Raw genomic sequence first — 14,105 nt, 5'->3', positions numbered from 1 at the left:
GAAGAGCCGGTGTTGTCCGTAGACACCTCCAAGGTCATGTGGCCATTGGCATGACTGCATGGAGCGCCGTTACCTTCCCACCGGAGCAGTACCTATTGATCTACTCACACTCTGTGTCATAGACAGAACGCCAGCAAGTAAAACAAAACTCAGTTTATTGAGGTTACAGAACTAAAAACGCCCGTAGGAAACAAAGAACAGGGCAAACACTTGACTTCAGTGGGATAAATAACAAAAAACAGCTCAGTTTGAGCTTAAATGGTTCAAAGGGATAAACCGGGTTAAACAGCAGTGTAATCCGGATTAAATCAAAGTGCTTACTTCAGCTTGGCAAACAATGCAAACAAAAGAGGATCAACAGGAGTCAGAATGTAAAGAAAAGACTGGTAGCAGATTCCTCTCTGCTACTCAGAAACAGCAGGGGAGTAAAACAGGCTTGTTTATTCCTCCCTGCAGCGAACGAAAGCGTGGTCGTAGTCAGGATTCAGGTTTAGGGTAACGGCAGTCAGCAGGGTCCCAATCCGGTCCAGAAGATCAATAGCCAAGCGTAGTCGTCAAGGAATCCAAAGGTCTCACCGATAGCCAGCAGCAGGGTTAATCCGGAATCGTAGTCAGTCAGTCCAGCGTCAATCCAGTGTAAGTAGGTATTGCCCGTCAAAAAGACGACGGAGGTTCAAGCTATCAAGATTAAACACAAGTTGCACAGAGAAAAACCCCACACAGTTCCTCCCGCCGTCGATGCCCAATATCCTTGGTAAACTTACGTATCCAGTAGCGAATCACACCCGTCTTCAGGAAGTTCCCAAACAAAAGCCCAAGCGTCCGTCCAGATTACCTTGCCCAATGCAATTAGACATTGGTCCCAAACCCCATTTTATCCCAGTTCAAGCTCATCATCGCTGTCAGCTGCCATCCCAATTCCAGACGCCCCAACATCATCATCCTCATCAGAGCTTAAGCACCTTCGACTACGCCCCACAGCATCCCCAGCTGTGGATCCCGCTCCATCCCTCCAACCAGTCCATGGGTCTGATCCTGCAACCCGCCAATCACCTCCCACGCTTTCATTGCCTGTTTCCCCAACACCCAAATCCTCCCTCACACGAGTCCATTCCATGTCATCCTCCTCTGAGCTGACCATCTCTTCCTCCAAACCCTCAGAAAAACCCTCAAATGAGTCCTCATCTGTCGGCTCTGCAAACAAATCCCGGAGACGTTTTCTTTCACGCTCCTCGAGAGTGTCTGACTCTCGAGGAGTCTTACGACCCCTTCTTCCATTACCAGAGCCCGAAGGCTCAACCATAACACTCTGGGGGTTGGTGCTCATCTCCATTTCTAAGCCAAAGAGCCGGCGTTGTCCGTAGACACCTCCAAGGTCATGTGGCCATTGGCATGACTGCATGGAGCGCCGTTACCTTCACGCCGGAGCGGTACCTATTGATCTACTCACACTCTGGGGGTTGGTGCTCATCTCCATTTCTAAGCCGAAGAGCCGGCGTTGTCCGTAGACACCTCCAAGGTCATGTGGCCATTGGCATGACTGCATGGAGCGCCGTTACCTTCCCGCCGGAGCAGTACCTATTGATCTACCCACACTCTGGGGGTTGGTGCTCATCTCCATTTCTAAGCCCAAGAGCCAGCGTTGTCCGTAGACACCTTCAAGGTCATGTGGCCATGGGCATGACTGCATGGAGTGCCGTTACATTCCCGCCGGAGCGGTACCTATTGATCTACTCACACTCTGGGGGTTGGTGCTCATCTCCATTTCTAAGCCCAAGAGCCGGCGTTGTTCGTAGACACCTCCAAGGTCATGTGGCCAGCATGCCTGCATGGAGCACCGTTACCTTCCCACCAGAGCGGTACCTATTGATCTACTCACATTTCCATGTTTTCAAACTGCTAGGTTGGCAGAAGTTTAATTGCTATATTTTAATACAGTAGAGACTCGCTTATCCCACATAAACGGGCCAGCAGAACGCTGGATAAGCGAATATGTTGGATAATAAGGAGAAATTAAGGAAAAGCCTATTAAACATTAAATTAGGTTATGATTTTACAAATTAAGCACCCAAACATCATGTTATACAGCAAATTTAACAGAAAAAGTAGTTCAATACACAGTAATGCTATGTAGTAATTACTGTATTTACGAATCTAGCACCAAAATATCATGATGTATTGAAAACATTGACTACAAAAATGCGTTGGATAATCCAGAACGTTGGATAAGCGAGTGTTGGATAAGTGAGACTCTACTGTATTAATATCAAGTCACTACAGAGTTTATGGTATGGTAAAGTATGGGGCATAGTACTACTTAGGCCTATTTTTAAGAGTAACTCTCCAGCAACCCACAAGTACACTTATCCAGCATTTATGCTTAGATGAAAGCATAACCAAATCAAATAAAATCTTTCTTTATTGCAGTCACAGACCAGCATATTTTCATAGATAATAATAAAAAAGTCTACGATATTATTATTTCTAGAACAGGAGCTGTCCAAGGTTCTGAACTCTATTCCCAAACAGCTCTAGTACCTTGGAGAGCTCCTTTAAAACTAACCGCACTAAAATAGAAGCCACCAGCGACTCCCAGAATCTGCCAGTGCTACAATGGTTTGGACCTTTAATGTATTGAAGCCTTTATAAAAGCATCACGTACCAAAAACTGTGTCAAGGCGGAAGAAGAAAGCAGATTTTCTTTACAACTCCTTGTGGTAGGGAAACATTGAATACAAAGTGCAGCGTTACATTTTTCAGATGTTCTAGTTAGGGAATTAAAACCAGATGTGATTGTTAGGGGTACATCGGGAGAAATGAAAACTGGCATTAGATACATATGCCAACCATGGAATCACCATCAGACCCCATCAAATTTCCTAAAAATCGGTGGACGATTGAAAATGTAAATGGCAATTCTTTGTATTCTTTAATATTTCATATCTAACATATATGTATAATTCTTGGATATCTATATCTGATTAGGTTTTGCATGCATGTCATGTAGAAGGTGTCTTCTAGATCTTTTGGAAAACGTATACATTCTGAAGAATTTGGGTTATGCTTTGATCTGCATAAAGAACACTTACTGTATATACTCGAGTATGCCTAGTTTTTCAGCCCTTTTTTTAAGACTGAAAAAGCCCCCCTCAGCTTATACTTGGGTGAGGGTCCTGGTTGGCTTATATTTGGGTCAGCTTATACTCGAGAATATATGGTACATTTATTATTTTCTCTATTCTTGTTGCTATGGTTACATTTATTTTACTCTATTTTTATTATTATTATTATTATTATTATTATTATTATTATTAATACATTAATTATTTCACTCTGATATTATTATTATTATTATTGCTTTTATTATTTTACTCTATTATTACATGTATTATTTTCCTGTATTATTTATTATTATTATTATTATTATTATTATTATTATTATTACATGTATTATTTTACATTATTATTATTATTATTATTATTATTATTATTATTATTATTAAAAAGATAGTAAAAGGATACATAAGCACATTTACACTAAAGAAGATGAGAATAATGATTTACTCAGAGTTGGACAATCCTATCTTAAATTAGAGCTTTATGTAAATACAGTAGAGTCTCACTTATCCAACGTAAACGGGCCGGCAGAACGTTGGATAAGCAAATATGTTGGATAATAAGGAGAGATTAAGGAAAAGCCTATTAAACATTAAATTAGGTTATGATTTTGCAAATTAAGCACCAAAACATCATGTTATACAACAAATTTCACAGAAAAAGTAGTTCAATACACAGTAATGCTATGTAGTAATTACTGTATTTACAAATTTAGCACCAAAATATCATGATGTATTGAAAACATTGACTACAAAAATGTGTTGGATAATCCAGAACATTGGATAAGTGAGTGTTGGATAAGTGAGACTCTACTGTATTCAAAAACATTTAACCTACTGATGCCTCAATTAATGTAATTTTATTGGTATCTACTTTTATTTCTGAAATTTACCACTCTCGGCTTACACTGGAGTCAATGTTTTCCCAGGTTTTTTTTGTAGTAAAATTAGGTGCCTCGGCTTATATTCGGGTCGGCTTATACACGAGGATATACAATAATTTTATTAGTATCTACATTTATTTTTATTTTTGAAATTTGCCAGTAGCTGCTGCATTTCCCACCCTCGTCTTATACTCGAGTCAATAGATTTTCCCAGTTTTGTGATAAAATTAGGTGCCTCGGCTTATATTCAGGTCGGCTTATACTTGAGTATATGTGGTATCTGAGTGAAAATGTATACATTTCTATGAAGAAATGACACGTGTTTGGCAAAATAATGGAACATCAATTTTTATATAAGAAAAGATTTATTGTATCTTCTTTCCCCAACAGTTCCATGAAGTAAGTTGCCCTTGTTCAGCCAAATGACCAAGTGACACACTAAGAATCAATGGCAGACTACTTTGAGGATATTCAAGGGATCTCCCATATGTTTTGAAGGCCTTAGTCCCCCTTCCCTTTCTGGGCTATGATGAAATAAAATGCAGCAAAATCACACAGATCCAGCATCTCTTTATCAATCCTACGTTGTGTTTTGTACTGAATAATGGTAAAGCCACTTTCTGCCAGGGCTTCCCTCTGGAATTTCTCCGTCAGGAACAAGATGGAGAACTTCTGGGAGCCCACCACGAGGAAAGTGCTCTCCAAAAGCCCACTGAGCACCAAATGACCCCCAGGTTTCAGCAAGGAGCCGATGTTGCTCAAAGCAGCCTTGTAGCTGGCCAGGTCTTTGCAGGCGGACTCCAGGCATTCGGTGGAGAGGACACAGTCCACCAAGGGCAAGCGGAGGGGGGCCATTGGGTTCTGTTGGTTGACGTCGCACTTCAGGACCTGCTGGATGGTTCTTCGGAGCTTGGCCTCCTTCTCGGGCCACTTCGTTCTGCAAGAATGGGACAAAAAAGAAACCACGTAAGTAAGTAAGTAAAAGTTTATTTGTATACCGCCCTCTCTCCCGAAAGGGACTCAGGGCGGTTTCCAATATAAAATCAGCATAAAACATTGTACAATAAAACACTGAAAACACTATAAAATGCTATAAGAATTAAAAACAAAAACAAAACATAACAATTGACTAAAACAATCACATAAACGGAAGGAATATAATCACTCAAATAACATATGAATCTGCAAAGAAAGAGGAAAAAAGACCACTGGGATGGAGGAGAGGATGGCCTGGAAGGACCACTAGAACTAAAATACAATGTTATATTCTAAAATGATTTCGGGCAGAGGAATATAGTGCAATGTTTCAAGTCAAAGAAATGGCCTGTGCAACTACTATAGCTATGGGCTCAGAATTGCATGGAGTCTAAAATTTCATATCAAGTGGCCAATAGTCCTCAAGTCTCCTATGAAATGACCAAGAGCCTTTACAAAAGCCCTTAGGTTGGGATGGGAATGTTCTTCTCATACAACTTGACCTTTGCCTCCAGTCTGTGGACCAGGCAATGCCACATAGCTTAATGTTTATAACAACAACAACAACAACAACAACAACAACAACAACAACAAAAATCTTGGCTATCAAACATCTAAGAAATCTCACAAAATTTCACATCTGATGTACATGGATGACCTGAAGCTGTATGGAAAAATGGAAACTGAAATCCAGTCTCTGACCAACACTGTCCGAATTTTTAGTACTGATATCAGCATGGAGTTTGGTTTGGACAAATGTTTGACAGTGGCATTGAAGAAGGGAAAAATCATTGAAAGTAAGGGCATAAATATGACTAATGGCCAAATGATAAAGCGTCACCAGCCAGAGGCCTACAAATATCTGGGCATACTACAGCTGGACAACATCAAGCATGAACATGTGAAGATTGTGCTCAGTAAATAATACACACAAAGGGTCAGAAAAATTCTCAAAAGGAAGCTCAATGGAGGCAACACCATCAAGGCCATAAACACCTGGGCCATACCTGTCATAAGATATACTGCTGGCATTATAAATTGGACACTGGTGGAACTGGACAATTTGGACAGAAAAACAAGAAAACTCATGACCATTCATCATTCACTACAACCTCGCAGTGATGTTGAGCGGCTATATCTGCCTAGAAGATCAGGGGGCAGAGGACTCTTACAAGTAAAACAAGCAGTCAAAGAAGAAGAACATGCCCTGGCAGAATATGGAAAGCAAAGGGAAGAACCTGCTTTGATTGAAGTCAAAAATCAGAAACTCCTCAAAACACAGCAAAGAATCAGTACAAGAAAACCGTACTACAAACTAGAGCTGACAGCTGGCACAACAAAACATTGCATGGGAAGTTCCTTGACAAAATTGAAGGAAAAGCTGATAAGGAGAAGACCTGGCTCTGGCTCACGAATGGGACCCTGAAGAAGGAGACAGAAGGCCTGATCCTTGCAGCCCAGGAGCAAGACATCAGAACAAATGCAATCAAGGCCAAGATCGAAAAATCAGCTGATGACCCAAAGTGCAGACTGTGCAAGGAAACCGATGAAACCATGGATCATATCCTCAGCTGCTGTAAGAAAATTGCACAGACAGACTACAAACAGAGGCACAACTATGTGGCCCAAATGATTCATTGGAACCTATGCCTCAAGTATCACCTCCCAGCAGTTAAGAACTGGTGGGATCACAAACCTGCAAAGGTTGTGGAAAATGAGCACGCAAAGATACTGTGGGCCTTCCGAATCCAGTCTGACAAAGTTCTGGAACACAACACACCAGACATCACAGTTGTGGAAAAAGAACAAGGTTTGGATCATTGATGTTGCCATCCCAGGTGACAGTCGCATTGAAGAAAAACAACAGGAAAAACTCCGCCGCTATCAGGACCTCAAGAGTGAACTTCAAAGACTCTGGCAGAAACCAGTGCAGGTGGTCCCGGTGGTGATGGGCACACTGGGTGCCGTGCCAAAAGATCTCAGCCGGCATTTGGAAACAATAGACATTGACAAAATCACGATCTGACAACTGCAAAAGGCCACCCGACTGAGATCTGCTTGCATCATCCGAAAATACATCACACAGTCCTAGACACTTGGGAATGTTCGACTTGTGATTTTGTGATACGAAATCCAGCACATCTATCTTGTTTGCTGTGTCATAATAAAATAATAATAATAATAATAATAATAATAATAATAATAATAATAATAATAATAATACTTTATTTATACTCCACCACCATCTCCCTGCGGGGACTCAGGACAGCTTGCAATGTTACAAAAGAACAACACACATACATTAAGACAACATGCACAGGTTAAAACACAATATGGTAATAAAAACAAAAGTTAAAACAAAAGTTAATACAACAGTAATCGTATTAAACAACCACCAATACAATTCAGTCAAATTCATAGGTGGGAGGACTGCAGCAGCAATATAAATTTAAAAATAGAATCATTAGATTAAAATACCCAAATAAGAGGGACCTAGTAGAATTCAGAATAGAGTTATAGTGAGGCTGGTCCTTGTTGTCCTTGTTGACACTCTTCTAGAATGGACTGGGTGATGCCTTGAACTTGGAATGACTTTCCAATTAGCACAGAGTATAAATTGTGCTAAATAGGCCTGGAATTTCAGATGCATACAATGCCTATATTCAAAGGCTCTCCAGAGCTCACAGAAAAGGCAGAAGAAAACACAATGAATAACAAGCCATGGAAAAGAACAATAGATGGTTCTGTTCCTCATGAAGCTGCAGAGTTCGCATGCGCTTTTTGTACAATTTGGGAAGGCTTCTCAGCTTCAGTCCCCAGAATCTCAAAGAAGGTTTAGGAAAGCATCTCTGGAAAGCCTTGGCCAACAGTCAATGCTTGGAGTAGATGGTGGACACAATGAGTATGACCTCTGCATCCATGGGGAATATGTTCCCATCCAGACCATTGTTATGTGAAACCACAGATATGGACAAGTGTCATTGAGTTACCTCATTTCAGGTCCTAACATACCAAAGGAGCATCAAGAGAACTTCCTAGGAAAGTATCCTCAGGTTCTCTCAGCTCACTGTGTCCCTTCTTCTCTGGTTCTTGGTCTGTTCTGACCTGTTGTTTTTTGTCAGCCAGGCTTCCACCTATCTATATATATATAAAAGAGTGATGGCATCACGGCGACCCACAAAACAACAAAACTACAGGCCCCCCAACCTCGAAATTTGACGACCCAACCCATCATCCACGGCTCTAGGTTGATACAACAACAAAAAAAGAAAAATAAAGTCCTAATTAGAGAGAGAGGAATAATTGCTTTTATCCAATTGCTGCCAGTTAGAAGGCTAAGCTCCTCCAACTTGGTCTCCTAGCAACCCAATAAAAAATAATAAAAAACACTAAAAAAATTATACAATAAAATACCATAATAACAAAAAATAACTAAAAATTATACAAGAAAATAATAAAATATAATAAATAAAAAGATAACTTACAATAAAATTAATTAAAAAATACAAATAACGTCAAATAAAAATTGCACAACAATTTTTAACCAATACCACCACCACTTTGCCACAGCAACGCGTGGCCGGGCACAGCTAGTTAACTCTATATAGGCTAGCTCTTCTCCTTCCTCACATTAAGTTGTATTTCATGAACATCCCATTGAATCCTATCACCTACATTCCATTAACCCCAAAGGCAATACATATTTGTGGCCTTCAAAAATCTAGTTATGTAAGAAAATCCAGAAGTTCTGGGAAGAAGTTAGGAAGAGTATGGAAGAAATCCTCCAGGTCAATATTAAAATGAAACCAGAATACTTCCTCTTGAGTATCACTGACATCAAATTAGACAAAAACCAAGAGAAATGGTTCTTTTATCTAACCACAGCCGCTAGAATTATCATAGCCAGAAAATAGAGACAAAAAGAAATACCAGACATACATGAATGGACTACTAAAGTACTTGAGATAATGCAAATGGACATTCTGACAGAAATAATAAAATTAGGACATAAAGTAACAGACTGGTCAAGAGTCAAGGACTTCCTAGAGAAGCAACGAACACCATTAATTATAGAATCAATATGAGAAGTCAGTAAGATAATGATACTTATAAACATAAAAGACAGAAGGCGGGATCTATATAAGATGGATATGAAACATGCCTGAAAGGAATGAATTGGAAGGCAAAGACTTTTTTAAAAATATTTTTTTCTTTTCTTTTTTGCCTCTCCTAATTTTTTTTATTTTTTTCCCTTTCTCCTTTTCCCCCCTCATTCTATCTTTCCTATACCTACCATTGTTCTCACTCTTTCTATGTACAGAAATCTTATATATATAAAAGAGTGATGGCATCACAGCGACCCACAAAACAACAAAACTACAAGCCCCCCAACCTCGAAATTTGACAACACAACCCATCATCCATGCCTCTAGGTTGATACAACAAAAAGCAAAGAAAAATAAAGTCCTAATTAGAGGGAGAGACATAATTGTTTTTATCCAATTGCTGCCAGTAGAAGGCTAAGCTCTGCCCACTTGGTCTCCTAGCAGTTAATAAAAGAATAAAAAAATAAAATAAATACAAATAATACAATAAAAATAATAAAAAACACTAAAAAAATTAATACAATAAAATACTATAACAAAATAACTAAAAACAATACAACAAAATAATAAAATATAATAAATAAAAAAGATAAGTTACAATAAAATTAATTAAAAAAAATACAAATAACGTCAAATAAAAATTCCACAACAACTTTTAACCAATACCACCACCACTTTGCCACAGCAACGCGTGGCCGGGCACAGCTAGTACTTAATAAAAACATTATTTAAAAAATCTAGTAGGTGAGAAGATTCCCTTACAGGCAAGAAGCTGTTCCCTTACCTGTTTCCTTCCAGCTGGCATACATACATCCCTATAGAACTCCAATCAAAAGCTCCGGGTTTGTTCTTCCACCATTTTTCTATCTCCTGGAGGTTTCCATCAACGTAGTCAGAGGCAATGATGTTCTCAAAGGACTCGCAAGCTGACATGAATTGGAAGATGCAGGGGCCACTGCCTAGATCGATCAAAGTGTCTCCTTTCAGGAAATCTGGAAGAAAAAAGGAGGAAGAGTCAACTGGAAGGGGAACCAAGAACATAGGGCTTCATAAATATAGTGTCCTGCAGACAGGGTTGGAAGGATCAACACCGGAGAGGATTCCTGAGGTTTTACTTTGCTCTATTCACACTTATTTCTGAGCCATGTTTGGTTGGATCTGCAGATGCAGAACCAACATATACATAAGGGGATTGTATCAATATACTTCTTATCTAATAGAATCCAGCTTCTCTTAAATGTGTTGCTGCGGAAAAGAGATGTTGGATGTTTATTTAATTATATTATTATATTATAACCGCTGCCACCAGTGTAAAGATGTTTATAATGCGGCCACCAGATGTAAAGGGGATTATCCACGCTTGCCATCACTATGGGAAGATATAACCACTAGCTACTTAGAGAGGAGACCTTTTAAATTTTGTTTTCCTTCTTTCTTCTTGTTTGTTTTGATGGTAATATATATGACAGAAGCTGAGATGTTTAAAAGAACAATAACACATTTATTCTGGCACAAAACTTAATGGTTACAGTAACTTTCTCTTTAGAGGCACTTTGGTTACCAGTTGCAAGGCTAGAATGAGGTGTTTCAAACTTCTTAAAATGCCACTTCTTTCTTTACTGCTCTAAACTGCAGTCACCCTGTGAATTACAATCACAGATTATCTGTTCCTCATCAGGAGACAGACTACCTTAAAATAAGTCACCAAACTTACCAATTGACTCAAAAATAAGCATTGGAGTCTCCCTGATCCCTTCAACTGAGGATCAGTCTTCACTGTACCTCATCAGGGCACAGACTACTGCTTCTTTTTCAAACCTGCACTTCTCCACCTTCCCCATGGCAACCAACTCATGAGTGCAGAGTAACTGAAATATTGACCCTTTTAAAACACAATTAAACGTGACATCTGTAAACTAAAAAATTCACACTTTGTTACAGTTCCCATGTTCCGTTCCATCCCATTTCATCCTTTCCAAGAGACTCTGCTCCCAACATGGAATGCATCCACATTGCAGAATTGATGCACTTAACCCACATTAAGGTTTTTCTTCACTTTCATTGCCATGGCTCTATGAATGGGAATCCTTGGAGATGTGGTTTTCCAAGGTCTTCAGCCTTCTCTGCCAAGGAGTGCTGGTGTCCCACCAAACTGCACCTCCCAGGATTCCATAATACTGAGTCATTGCAGTCAAAGTGGTGCCAAAGCCTCATTTGTTTGACCGTATAGATCAGGCAACGGCAAACTTGGGTCCTCCAGGTATTTTGGACTTCAACTCCCACCATTCCTGGCCTCAGGCCCTTTCCTTTTCCCCCTCAGCCGCTTAAGCTGGAATGGTGGGAGTTGAAGTCCAAAATACCTGGAGGACCCAAGTTTGCCCAGGGCTGGTGGACCCAAGTTTGCCCATGGTTCTGCTCCCAGATGGGACTCAAGGGTAACGCTTGGCCTGCTGATCCCAAAGGACCTATCACAGTTCAGCAGACCTCATAAAAACCAAGTGCCAGAGGGAGCTTTTCAGTCCAAGGCTCTTGTCTCTTGTGTAAAACCTTTGGCTGAGTTCCTGCTTCTCATCTTGGAAAGCTGCCTGGGATCTTTCCCGTTCCTTGACTCCACTTATCTTTGTTGATAGACTCTACCTCCTCCATGATCACAGATCCTTGTGAATTTAGGAGTTTGCTTGCTATTTTTCAAACACAGTTTTGTTGACATATGATTTTATTTCCAGGAACTCCCATTTAAAGAAGGAAGAGGAGAAGAAGGAGAGAAGAAGGTGAGAAGAAGGTTCTCAACCTTCCTAATGCCGTGACCCCTTAATACAGTTCCTCATGTTGTGGTGACCCCCAACCATAACAATATTTTCATTGCTACTTCATAATGTAAATATCTGATATGCAAGATGTATTTTCATTCACTTGACCAAATTTGGCTGAAATACCCGATACTCCCAAATTTGAATACTGGTGGGGTTGGGAGGGGATATTGATATACCGTGTTTCCCCGAAAATAGGACAGTGTCTTATATTAATTTTTGCTCCCAAAGATGCACTAGGTCTTATTTTCAGGGGATGTATTATTTTTCCATGAAGAAAAATTCACATTTATTGTTGAACAAAAAAATGAATATTTATTATATACTGTGCAGTAGTTGTCATCACAAACCAGCATAACCAGACAAACTTTGAATCCTTTCTTATTACTATCAGTATTTCCATTTACAACACTCTATGGTACGTACATTTACCGATCTGCTCTGATGTTCTGTTCGGCGGATATGCTTCCAAACAAAAGCTTTGCTAGGTCTTACTTTCGGGGGAGGCCTTATATTTAGCAATTCAGCAAAACCTCTACTAGGTCTTATTTTCTGGGGATGTCTTATTTCAAGGGAAACAGGGTAGTCATTTGGGAGTTGGAGTTGCTGGGATTTATAGTTCACCTACAATCACATAGCACTCTGAACTCCACCAGTGATGGAATTGAACCAAACTTGGCACACAGAACTCCCACGACTAACAGTAACTACCGGAAGGGTTTGGTGGGCATTGTCCTTGAGTTTGGAGTTGTAGTTCACCTACATCCAGAGAGCACCATGGACTCAAACAATGATGGATCTGGACCAAACTTGGCATGAATACTCAATATGCTCAAATGTGAACACTGGTGAAGTTTGGGGGAAATAGACCTTGACATTTGGGAGTTGTCGCTGCTGGGATTTTTAGTTCATCTACAATAAAGAATCCCTTGAACCCCACCAATGATAAAAGTGGGCCAAACTTCCCACACTGAACCCACATGACCAACTGAAAATACTGGAGGGATTTGGGTTCCTAAGACCAGTGTGAAAGCCCTCCCTCTCTTCGTGCAAATGGGCAGAGACTCTCTGCACTAGACTGAATGCATTTTGCCACCACTTTACCTGCTTAAACTCAAGTTTTGGGAGTTGTAGCTTTACAAGCTGTTTAGCCTTCTCTGCCAAGAATGCTTCTCTCCAAACTGCAGCTCCTGGGATTCTCTAGCATTGAGTCTTAGCAGTGAAAGTGGTGTCAAACTGCATTCACTCCACACTGAGCAGAAGCCGGGGTAATTTCCAGCCTAAAGATCTCCGAAAGAGGGTCTCCACACGCTGGGAAGATCCTACCTGGAGTGAATGTCTTGCAAAAGCATTCCAGGTAAAAAGTAACGGCCTCGTTTCCCAAACTGTCGCTTTCCAACTTGAAAAATTCCAGATAGGCCTGAGGGTCGAATTTTTTCTGGTAAACCTCTCCACCGGTGAATTCTTCCATGGTGTTTTCAGCTTTCCTGGGCAGCGGATGAGTTTTTTCCCTGCTCTGGGCCTCTTGTTTCGGATTCCTCTTTGAGGACAGTTCTTGGCAGCTAAATCTTTATAGTTTAGCAACACGCTAGTAACCCTTTCCTCATTGGAGGAGTCGTAGATAAAATCCGCTCAAAGGTTAATTTCTGCCTCTCCAGATAAATGACTTTGCAAAATAGAACAAGTCTGGTCACTCACCTGGCTATTAATGCTGATAAATGTTGGGGTTTACCTTTCAGCAGAATTGAACTGATACTATCAAGCCCGTTATGTTGCTGGTCATCGACCGTAATAAATAAATATATATCAAGCCCGTAGCCAAGGCGGAAGTTTAGGGGTTCATCCCTCCCCAAATTTTCAGGTCAAAAAATTCTGATTTACTCATGAATTTGAACCAAATCCCCATGCCAAGTTTGCGAGAAGCTAAAATTAGAGTCCCTCTAGAACTGAAAGCACCGTCTCAACCAAATTTCGAATATTAATACTATCATTACATACCTTTCTACCAATTTACATTGCAATCTCACTTATCCAAGCCTCGCTTATCCAAGCTCCTGGATTATCCAAGCCATTTTTGTAGTCAATGTTTTCAATATACAGTAGAATCTCACTTATCCAAGTTAAATGGGCCAGCAGAAGCTTGGATAAGCAAATATCTTGGATAATAAGGAGGGATTAAGGAAAAGCCTATTAAACATCAAATTAGGTTATGAT

The 14,105-nt window shown here is 40.1% G+C and overlaps 1 protein-coding gene and 1 long non-coding RNA gene across 2 annotated transcripts; both read right to left on the bottom strand.

Annotated features, from left to right (window-relative positions):
• Positions 1 to 138: 138 nt before the first annotated feature.
• LOC134293431 (uncharacterized) lies at positions 139 to 1,306 on the bottom strand. The gene is made up of 2 exons (XR_010000398.1): positions 765 to 1,306; positions 139 to 678 (listed from the first exon to the last, which is right to left on the bottom strand). It is a non-coding gene; the product is annotated as an uncharacterized LOC134293431 (long non-coding RNA).
• Positions 1,307 to 4,346: 3,040 nt separating this feature from the next.
• Positions 4,347 to 13,653, bottom strand: LOC100551703 (nicotinamide N-methyltransferase). The gene is made up of 3 exons (XM_003228786.4): positions 13,218 to 13,653; positions 9,866 to 10,073; positions 4,347 to 4,937 (listed from the first exon to the last, which is right to left on the bottom strand). Exons 1-3 carry the CDS (start codon positions 13,360 to 13,362, stop codon positions 4,502 to 4,504), a joined length of 789 nt encoding a protein of 262 aa, XP_003228834.2. The 5' UTR covers positions 13,363 to 13,653; the 3' UTR covers positions 4,347 to 4,501.
• Positions 13,654 to 14,105: the final 452 nt, after the last annotated feature.

This window comes from Anolis carolinensis, unplaced genomic scaffold (assembly GCF_035594765.1).
Source record: "Anolis carolinensis isolate JA03-04 unplaced genomic scaffold, rAnoCar3.1.pri scaffold_8, whole genome shotgun sequence".
Classification (NCBI taxonomy): Eukaryota; Metazoa; Chordata; class Lepidosauria; order Squamata; family Dactyloidae; genus Anolis; species Anolis carolinensis.
Note: the sequence above shows the minus strand (reverse complement) of the source record. Positions and strands in the feature narration are given on the sequence as shown.

What these genes read in the sequence shown, in the direction of transcription:
- LOC100551703 (XM_003228786.4), bottom strand. Translation starts at nt 13,362, where the DNA reads ATGGAAGAATTCACCGGTGGAGAGGTTTACCAGAAAAAATTCGACCCT. An exon ending in TTGCAAGACATTCACTCCAG is followed by an intron (nt 10,074 to 13,217) that starts GTAGGATCTTCC and finishes TTTTTCTTCCAG; the next exon opens with ATTTCCTGAAAGGAGACACT. An exon ending in TGCCAGCTGGAAGGAAACAG is followed by an intron (nt 4,938 to 9,865) that starts GTAAGGGAACAG and finishes CCATTCTTGCAG; the next exon opens with AACGAAGTGGCCCGAGAAGG.